The 11124-nt window shown below is 28.7% G+C and overlaps 1 protein-coding gene across 2 annotated transcripts; it reads left to right on the forward strand.

Annotated features, from left to right (window-relative positions):
- Positions 1 to 137: 137 nt before the first annotated feature.
- LOC124919117 lies at positions 138 to 5190 on the forward strand. Of its 2 annotated transcripts, none has more exons than XM_047459278.1 (3): positions 138 to 272; positions 2160 to 3258; positions 3425 to 5190. In XM_047459278.1, the coding sequence occupies exons 2-3, from the start codon at positions 2166 to 2168 to the stop codon at positions 4951 to 4953; spliced, it is 2622 nt and encodes an 873-aa protein (XP_047315234.1). In that variant the 5' UTR covers positions 138 to 272; positions 2160 to 2165; the 3' UTR covers positions 4954 to 5190. The 2 variants fall into 2 exon arrangements, with proteins under 2 accessions (XP_047315234.1, XP_047315233.1); XM_047459277.1 differs by lacking the exon at positions 138 to 272 and adding an exon at positions 1026 to 1126.
- The last annotated feature ends 5934 nt before the right edge of the window (positions 5191 to 11124 follow it).

The raw sequence follows: 11124 nt of genomic DNA on the forward strand, positions 1-11124 counted from the left end.
CATTAACCTAGCATATATTTCTATTAAAAATACTTAAAACAAAGAAAGGGTAATTTCACAAGGATTTGTTTTTGTGTTTGTTAATGGCATATATATAGTCTCTCTCATTTGACTCATTTCTCCACTATCATCCATCACTTCTGAAATTTTCATCTTCGAACCCATTTCCCTCGCAGTTTTCCGCCATATTTTTCCCTTAGCACCAATTCTCCGTCTTTTTTCTCCATCTGTGTTCTACTGATCTTCAGAAGGTTAAATTGCTGCAATCTTCGGTATGTGATTCAATTGATGCAAATGTTTCCTCTTCTTCTTTATCCTAAGATTTCCTCACTCTTTTTTTTAGCTTCGTTACTGGGTTTGCATGTATTACAGCTGCATGACGCTGTTTAATTGCTTTTTGAACTAGGGTTTTCATTTTTATGTTCCTTTAGGGTTCTACTAGTACTTGTTTTTGTTCTAATTTATCCTTGTGAGGTGTGTAATTCTGATTTTATGCTATAATTTCTCCATTCACTCTAATTGGCACCAAATTTTGAATTAGGTCTTTAATATTTGTTTATATGCACCGATTTGAAACTTTTTGCTTCTGTTTATGGGGTTAGTACCTTGCACCTATTTCCCATGCATTTACATTGACACTGGATGTGTGATTGTGGGATCATATGCCTTATTATATCTACATCAATTGTGTATGAAGTGAATTGATCTGGAGTTCAAAGGTATCAAAGGTTTTGGATTCAGTTTGTTGATAGATTTATCATATAGAAACACAGTTTATGATAGAAGAACTGCCAAAATTTGTTGATAGATTTTCCAAATAGAGATTAATATTCTTGAATGATAAGTTTAGAAGATGTAGGTATCTGACATTAACATGCTTCCTTTAAGAAGTTTCCTTTCCTTACCATGTTTTTACTCAACAAGTTTTTACAATTTTTGGGAAAATATTCCTTGCACATTCACTATCTTCTGAACCCATCCATCCTTTACTTTCGTGATAGCTGTTTTGGTTTATATTTAAGGAGAGGAGCAGGAGATACCAATAGTTCATTGTAAGGTTCAGATTGAGTTATTGATTGCTTACTCATGCTTGTTTGAGGGTTCAGATGATATCAGAACATTGCAGGTCTGTGTTCTTTGTGATTGTATTTGTTAACTGTTAAGACTTATGTACAACTTCTAAATTAGAAATGGCAAGGACTCTGCAATGATAATGTTGATTTTATCCTCAACTGCTTTGTAATCCATAATTTGTTTTTGTTCATATGCTTTGTCAACTAATATAGATGGAATACTAAGAGCTTGGTTGGTGCAGGTTTTTTTTTTAAATAAAGCAATTTTCTGAAAAAAATAATACTTGTTTGATGAAAGTAGATTATTTGGGTTAACTGGCTAAAATATCCATTGTATTCAATATTTAAAATGTTATAAAAAATAAAAGGTAATTTAGTATCTTTCTTGATGATTTAATTGATGATGAGATAAGGGGTTATTTGAATTTCATCAAAGGCCTATGGCTTCCAAGGCAGTCATTTTTAGTTTAAGAAATTTTACTTGCCTGATATATACATTTGAACCTTTTTTGAGAAAAGAATGAACCTTTTATTAAGTAACACATTTGAACTTTGGCTTTGCTTATCCTTTCATTATTGATGTTGATGCTTGGAAAGTCTTATGACGATTTAGATTATAAGAAGAAAGGAAGATATATTCAAATCAAAGTATGTTTGATGTGCTTGTTTCTGTCAGAATCACCTTATTATTTTCTTTAGTCTAGTTCAATTTGAGTTCTTTCTATGCTATCATTTCCAACTTTGGCTTTCTTAATCAGGTAAAAAACTAACCTACTTCTTCTAAGTCAACTGCACAAGAAATAATGGCCTGTTTTGTTATACATTTTCATGTTGATAATGATGTGAAATATCTACATTTGTGTGTGTTAGAAATCACAGTGATCTAGAAAACAATTTGGATCATAGCCATGATTGATAAATAAATCTATTTACTAATTAAGAAAATTAAATTACACAAGAAAATAATTTGTATACCAAAAATCACACTATAAATTGTATCATGATCCAAAAAATTATCTTGATCACTTTCAATTTTTTTAACTTTGACAATTTTGCAATGCGTTTGTGTGTTTATTTGCTTTGTAGAACTGAATGGAGTGCAATAAAGATGAGGCCATCAGAGCCAAGGAAGTTGCTGAGAAGAAGATGCAAAATGATGATTTTGAGGGAGCTGAAAGAATTGCGAAGAAAGCTCTGCTGCTCTTCCCAGCACTAGACAACATATCACAGATGCTTGCTGTCTGTGATGTTCACATATGTGCTGGAAGAAAAATCAATGGGACCGAGATGGACTGTTATGGAATCCTTCAGGTTGGGAAACTAGCTGATGAGTTAACTATTAAGAAACAATATCGAAGACTTGCACTCATACTTCATCCTGATAAGAACAAGTTTCCAGGCGCAGAAGCTGCTTTTAAGATGATAGGCGAAGCAAATAGAGTTCTTTCAGACAAAGGAAAACGCTCTTTATATGATAGTAAGTGTAGTAGATTATCAGTCAGAACTATCCCAACAAAGTCAAAGCCACCACCCAGTAAGCCAAGCATTATTCCTTGGAATTCTCTGCAAGCGTTCTGGACTAGCTGCCCTTTCTGTTATACAAGATTTCAGTATCCCAGGAGTGTTATGAACAAAACTCTAAGATGTCAATCATGTTTGCAGTCTTTTATGGCTATTGAGTTAGATTCACAAGCTATACCTACTTCTTATACAAAAGTTCCAGATATGGCTTCCAAAATTTTTCCTGTGTTTCACAAAGGATCTGCAAGAACTTCTACAGATGCAAATGGTGGAGCATCAGCACCCGAGGGAGCTACTCAGGTTGGAGGGGATATGAGAGATAAAGAAAAAATTAATCATATGAAATCACAAGAAAAAGCTGAAGGTTCTGGAACCCAATGCAAGAAAAGGAAGAGAAACAGTGAGGATAGTGCAGAAGAAGGTAATTGTTCTAGTACACAAAAGTCTGAAATTAAAGATCCTTTTAATATGAGGAAATCCACTAGACTAAATGAAACACTTGGAGATGATAAAAAAGAGAACGGTTCAGATGATGTCAGCTCTAGGGAGAAATTCAAGCCACAAAACGGAATTTCATCTTCTTCCCACGGGAGCTTCCCTGAAAGAAGCTCTGAAGGTCGACAACATGAAGAAGCATGTAAAGAGGGGACATCCATCAGTAAAGGTAACAACGAATAATCAGAAAAAACTTTGTTTGATGAGTTATTTCGAGTTAAATGACCAAAACATATTTTCTATTAAATAATTAAAAATATTATGAAAAGGGAAGTACAGGTATTATAGTTGATTATTGAGTTTCTAAGTGAATGATTGTTCTTGTTCTGCTGCAGATGCTGCTACGGACTTTAAGATCATCGGGGATCCAGAGTTCTACAATTTTAATAAAGATAGAGAAAAAAAGTGTTTTCTTATTAATCAATTGTGGGCATGTTATGGAAAAGAAGATAAGATGCCTAGGTTCTATGTGGTTATCAGGAAAGTATACTCGTCTGAATTCAAGTTAAGAATTACTTGGCTGGAACCTCACCTGGAAGGCCAAAGGAAGAAGTTCAATTTATTAAAAGACTTACCTATTTCTGCAGGCAAGTTTAAGCTTGGAAACACACAAGAAACTACCGATCTTTCTACTTTCTCTCATCCGGTCCACTTCGAAAAAGGTACTAGTCGAGGTTCTTACATGATATACCCTAGAAAGGGAGAAACGTGGGCCATCTTCAAGAATAGGAAAATGAGCTTGAGTTCCGAATTTGAAATCGTTGAAATAGTGTCGAACCTTGTAGTTGGTGTTGGCATTCAAGTTGCTCTTCTGGGTAAAGTCAAAGGGTTTATCAGCCTGTTTAAGAAGAAAACCAAGCAAAATGGATCGGTTATTTTTCCAATAAGCGATCTACTTGACTTTTCTCACCGAATTCCTTCGTTCAGGTTGACTGGTAACGAAAGAGAAGGTGTCCCCAAAGGGTATCTTGAACTCGATCCTGCTGCAGTGCCTAATGACATTGAGTATTGCGAACTCGAACCTAACGGTTTACATCCTAATCCTGAGAAGTTGCAACAACCGAGGAAGAATCTGCAAAGCTCCCCTAGAAAAGTCAACTCTACAGATGACAAACACAACAAAACCGAAGAACATATAATACCCAACTCTGAAGACAAAAACTTTATTGATCTAACTGCATCGTCGAGTCATGCCAAAAACACTAAGTTTGTTTCACCAGCAAGTAAAATCTTACAAGAATTTTACAACTTCGGATCAGACAAGTCTGAAGTAAGCTTCCATCCTGATCAAATCTGGGCAATGTACGCCGCAGATGGCCTGCCTAAGAAATATGCTCAAATTAAGAAAATTCAATCAACTCCATTTCGGATATTCGTGTTGATGCTTGAAACTGACTTTCCACGCAGTGAGAATGTCTGTGGAACATTCAAAGTCAGTACCGGAAAACCCAAGCCATTTTCTCCATCCGCCTTTTCTCATGTTGTAAAAGCAGAAGTTCATGGAAATAGCCTAATTGACATTTACCCTAAAGCAGGACAGGTTTGGATGCTAGACAAGAATTGGGACGAAACTTTTCGCATGGAAAATTGCAACTATGAAATTGCTGAAGTTCTTGAAAGCAATAATGAACAGTTTATTAAGATTTCACTTTTGCTTCATCTGAAGGGTTCGAAAACAATTTTTAAGGGGGCTAGAGGACGGAGCATGAGCAGTTGTATTGTGGAAATACCGTGGAAAGAAGTAGGGAGATTCTGTTACCAGATTCCTTGTTTCAAGTTCACGACCGAAAGGAATGGGATGTTGAGAGGTTGTTGGGAGCTAGATCCTGCTGCCATGCCGAAAAAATTTCAACCTTTGGAATAGAGATATGCAATTCAGGCATGGTTTTAAAGTTATACTAGTATTTGCATCTTCTTTTGTAACAAACCAACCAAGCCAATGTAGGATTTCTTGCTGCAGTTTGTTTTGTGGAATTTTAAATATATGTTTCTGGCTGGGTAATTTATATCTGTCAGGAAACATATGTTTAATTTCTCATACTGGTTTTATTTTAATAGTAGGTTTGACATTATAGTTTGTTCATTGAACTTAAAATCTCTGTACTAATTCTTAAAATCATACTTTTATGATTTGAAAGAAAGCTAGGCTAATAAGTTCAGATTTTACTATTTTAAAAGTTGTTTTGATTTTATTATTTTAAAAAGATAAAGTGAATTTATAAATTAAAAAAAATACTTATTCAATAAATAAATTCTTATTATTTATTTTGTAATTATAAGTTTTTTTTAATATTAATTGTCAAATTATTTATATAAATAATAATAATATATATACTATTATTTTTTATAATTTAAAATAAGCTTTAAATTTTACGAATTTATAATTAATTAATAATTCTTTTTTAATTTCAATTGCTTTATATTATATATATATATATATATATATATATATATTTCCTATCATTATTATTATTTTTTTATTTGCTCAATTATTTTCAAAATATCTTCCATAAATTTACCACTAAACTTTTCCTTTATTCTTCTTATTTTCCAAGAAAGATGTGTGTGATACCAACTGATGTCTTCTTTCTATTCCTAAATTTTATATTGTTTTTTCAGTTAAAACAATTATCATATATTCATATATATCAACTACAACTTTTCAATAAAAGTAAGATAAATACAGCTTTTTTTTTTTTTTTTTTTTTTTTATGTATATATAAAAATTGTTATTTGTAATCAGATTTTTAAATGAAGACAATATTATGAAAAAATGATAAATTATAACTTTTTTTTTTTTTAAAGGAGAGAACTAACATGACAATCTACCGTCATGATCTCTGCTTAACTCAAAGCGCTTTAAAATGAAATCGAACTGTGACATTTTTGTCTCTTAAGTTGACTCTTACTATTGGACTACCTTTGTGGGTTCAACTACAAGGTTTAACAATTTGAGATAAATTGATAACGAGTTTTGGGTATAAATCATTCTTGTAGATATCTTTGATTGTGTAAGTGTGATCAATATTGTCAAAATCGAGAGTTTACGTAAAATCATTAGACTATTGTAAACTCGAATCGTAAACTCATCTTTATAAGTAATATTTGATTATTAAATAATATATTTTTTAAAAATTTATAAATAAAAATCATTAAAATTACTTAATAAATTATTCATAAAAAATAACCTACTTCTTAATTAACAAATTAAATCATCATCATTAACATCAAAATGATCTAAGTCAATAATAACATATTACCATCATTTTTTTACTTCTTTTTTATTGTCTTCTTTACACATTTTCGTTTTATAGGTTTCATATTTTCTATAAATAATGAATTATACTTATTATATTTTTTTAGTTATCTACTTATCCTCAAAAAAAACATATTTAACGTATTTTCATAATATTCGTTTTTCATAACTTCATATTCTACGTTAACGATATCAAGTCATATATATATATATATATATATATATATATATATATATATATATATATATATATATATATATATATATATATATATATATATATATATATTTATATTAGTATGAATTTGTAGACAAAGAAAATCGTTAATATTTTAAATTAATAGGTAAACTAAATATATTCAGTTAATATATATAAAATAAATAGAGAATTTAATTTAAATTATCATGAATATTAGTTTTAAGTAATTATATTATGTAGCATTAATCATAAGTTTTGATAGAGAATAAATAAAATTATAACTATGTAAATTAAGAATTATGATCAATTATTTTAGTCGAAGAAATGTGTTTTGTGTAACTAGGCTTATGTTATTTGTTTTGGGTAATTGAATTATATTTTATTGTTATTAAAATAATAAATATAGTATAATCAGACTGCAAAAATAATATCAATACTGGAAAAGTAATATGAATACTTTAAATAAATTGTCATATCATGAATTGCAATTGCAGAGGAAATTTCCAAAGATAAATATTAAGAAAAAAATTTACCTCCTCCTAGGGAAGACAGAAAGCCATTAGAGGAGATGTAGGCGGAAGTCGGGGACCACCGTTCTGAAGAAAGGCATGAAGAAGGAAAACGTTGGAAAGTTGTAAGAATAAACAAATTTATTATATTTTATCATTTTCGATTTTTAGCTACTCGTGACTCGATTTCCTTAGATTGAATTGTAAACATCCGAGTATACGACTTGACTCGCAATTTTAACAGCATTGGACATTACACGACACAGCACAAGTTGTTTAGGTTTTCTTTGTCATGTCGGGCCTCATATAAACGTTTAGAATCTTTGACACGTTGTGGTTGTTATAAAATAAAAATTATTTTAAAAAACATATATTATTTGTTTTTTTTTTTTCAAAAATTTCAAATTAAACTTTGTTATTTGAAATATTTTGATCGGTTTTATATATAATATATTTATAAATATAATATAAATTTTAAAACCAAATCTACCCTACCGGGTCTTCTTAACGATGAGGGATGAATTGATAAATATTTTTTTTTATCCATGGTTGTTAACTTTATTTATTTATTACTTTTTAACAAGTCAATTTAATATTATATTTTTCTTGATGAATAATATCGACAATTTTTATTTTTTTTTACAACAATGGTAAGATATCTTTCTTTACAGTTTGTAAAACTATTAAAATCTTATTTTAATCTGAATTTATTTTTTTTATGACATGGTAAGATAATATTTCTTTATTACAAAACTATCAAAATTTTATTTTAATCTGACAAAGTTATCCTCGTATCTACAAATGTTTTTTTTTTATAAAAAACCCCTCAATTAAGTATTCCATCCATTTGAAGTAAAAATGTTGTGGAGGTAAAATAACATGGACATAATTTTGAAGCACCGATGAGCATAACTTCTCTTCTTGTCGCCTATTCTTCTTTGTGCATAGGCAGAAAGAATTGAACAAAACATGTGCAGCATTATTCTTATATAGCGTATATAATCATATTTATATACAAGGTCTTATGATCAATTTTCAATCTTGAAGCTTTGCAATTTAAACTAACTAATTAACTGTTTATTACTATTACTTATTATTTTTATATGTGTCGTGTCGTGTTGTCGTCATGCCAGTCGTGTTAAGCTATCAAAAATAATACTCTTTGATCTCGTAGTGTAGTATTGAGATATCTATTAATGTCACGACATGTAGTCCAAAACACAACCTAAATGTATTTTAAACTTTTTTTTTTTTTTTTTACTTTTGTTAATATTTGATTTTTTTTAATATAAAAAAAGTTATAAAGAAACAAGTGGGATATAACAATAAAAGTACTATAAAAACAAATGATTTATGTGTTTAATTCATTGACTCAAAAAGTTATAAAGTTTAAAAAAAAATTGTGTCAAATAAAATTAGTTGTAAAACAGTTAGCTTGTGAATGGACAAATGAGTGAAAGAATCTTTACATTGTTTGTAAAATAAATAAAAAATAAAGTGGAAAAAGATTTTTTTTTTCTTCCTTAGCCTTGTTTGGTTTTTTCATTTTTTTTGGTTTCCAATATTTCTCTTCTAATCTTTTGTAAATATGAATAAAAATTGACAAAAACACAATAAAAATATTAAAAATTGAAAAACAAGAAAAATAAACCAAAATGACTTTGTTAAAAAATTGAGCCCAAAATTTTAATTTTAAGTCCCCTTTAAGATTTAGCTTTTGCTATCAAATAAGTTATATGCTTTGATTTTTTATATCGATCTCTACCACAACTATTTATCCATAGCAACTATTCAATTGATTGGATTGGAAAAATTGACATTTACACGCATGTTTAGGTTTGAAAACAACTTATAAAATAAATGTAATTGTCGTATTTTTATAAATTATCGAAGATTTATTTTAGAGACTGTAGTAGTTAGACGACATGTGGAAAATAGTGCCGACTAAGGGTGTAAATGAACCGAGCCGCTCGTGAGTAGTTCGGTCAAAGTTCGATTCGAGTACGGCAAAAATCAAATTTGAGCCAGCTTATTTAAAATTCATGACGAATTCGAGCTTAAGTAAAACTCGCTTGATGGTTCGTCGAACTTTTTCGAGCCTAATCATATATTTTTTTTATTATTATATTTACTTTTTAATCAAAATTTGAACATACCCATAAGACTATTTATAGACGGCTTATTTCTTATGAGCCTTCCCAAAATATAATTAAAAGAAAATAAATAAATTTGATATTAATTTAATTACATAAATATAATTTTTGAAAATCAAATTAAAATATAGTTATACGTAATATTATTTAATATATGTCATCTCAATATTTAATATATATCATCTCATATTATATTTGATAAAATATAAAATTATTTTTATTTCACTGTAAAGTATTTATTAAGATATATTAAAATAATATTTATAAATTAAAAAAAAATATATTATATAATACTTATAAATTATAAGAAAATAAATAAATTTAATATTAATTTAATTACATAAATATAATTTATTTTTAAAAATCAAACCAAAATATAATTATATTATAATACTATTTAATATATAACCATCTTTATATATTATATTTTATAAGATATAAAATTATTTTTATTTTACTTATTTTATTTTTTTAAATAAACATAATATAATATAATATGTTTTTAAGTAATTTCAAATACAATATACGATTTGAAAGTATTCTTCTCAAACTTGCTTGAACATGAATAACTCTCTAAGATATTTTACGTGTATTCTTACGTGAACCAATACGTCTATTCTTACGTGAATCAAGTCCTAGCTGAGAAAGAATTACGGGGCGTAAAACAAAAAAATACGCGAAGGGTTGTACGGTCCGATGAATGGACTCTCGACTTCTATTATGTTTTTTAATATAAGAAATTAATATATAAATATATTTAAATTCGAGCTTTTCGAGCATTTCAAGTCGAACTCGAGCTTATGATTGATTATATGATCGAGCCGAGTTCGAGCTTAATATTGAAAGCTCGATCGAGCTCGAGCCGAACTCGAGTCAGGGTTAGTTCGAGCTCGGCTCGGCTCGTTTACACACTAGTCGAGACCATTTTCAAAATATAATCAAACACCGTCATTATTCTTTTCTCGCTTTTTCATGAAGAAAATCGAACCAAGTCTTTTTATTAAATCAAAAATGCTTAATTAAACCTTAGTTTTGTTCTTTTTCGCCATTTACTAGTTAACCTCAGAAAAGTGTTAAATCTTTCGTTTCTTTACCAGAGGTAAACAAAATGGAAAGATTTTAGAACATACACTTCCTCCTTTGTTTTGTGTTTTGTTTCTTAATTGTGAAATTAAAAAAATATATATATCTAAATAGTTTAAAACATATAATATTATCGTATATGTCTTTGGTTGAATTCTTCTAGAGTGCATTTTTATTTTGAAAATATTTTCTTACATAGACGAAATTAGAATCGAATCTAATGTAAGAAAATTTTAAAAAACAAGAAGCATTTAGGAAGAATCAAACTCGGGACAAAGTGTATATTTAGCTTAACTTACTAATAACTACGCAATTAATATAGAACTATGATTAAAAAAATTGACATACATACAAGTTTGATATGTAAAAATTTGTCTTTTTAGACTGAAACTTAAAAAGCAGTAATTTTTTTTTTCATGTAAAAACTAACATAATTTTTCTTTTCATTTAAAACGTTTTAAGTAAAATTTAGCTCGAATTATCATTACATAAATTTGTTATTGGTCATAGAGTGACATTCTTAGCTTATGGAATGTTGGAATCTAACATCCTACATTGGAGAAAGGGGTTGAAGAAATAATAATAATTTTAATAAGAAGAATGTTTGAATGCTTAAAAATGTATTTGTTAGAAAACTTGACACTCAATATTAACATTTTATTCATGCTTTCAAGGGGCATGAAGTCCAAATTCAAGTCCTCAAGACTTGGATACTTAGCAAAGAATGTTGTTTTATGAAGACTTTCAGATAATTTATCATTTTGTGCTTGAAAGGAAACTAAATATCCATTTCAACAACAAATGTTATTTTCTTTGTGAAACAACAGGCCCAAAA

Source organism: Impatiens glandulifera, chromosome 1 (assembly GCF_907164915.1).
Source record: "Impatiens glandulifera chromosome 1, dImpGla2.1, whole genome shotgun sequence".
Taxonomy (NCBI): Eukaryota; Viridiplantae; Streptophyta; class Magnoliopsida; order Ericales; family Balsaminaceae; genus Impatiens; species Impatiens glandulifera.

Coding starts and splice junctions, on each gene's coding strand:
- LOC124919117 (XM_047459278.1), top strand. CDS start 2,166: ATGGAGTGCAATAAAGATGAGGCCATCAGAGCCAAGGAAGTTGCTGAG. Junction 3,259..3,424: donor GGGGACATCCATCAGTAAAG/GTAACAACGAAT, acceptor GTTCTGCTGCAG/ATGCTGCTACGGACTTTAAG.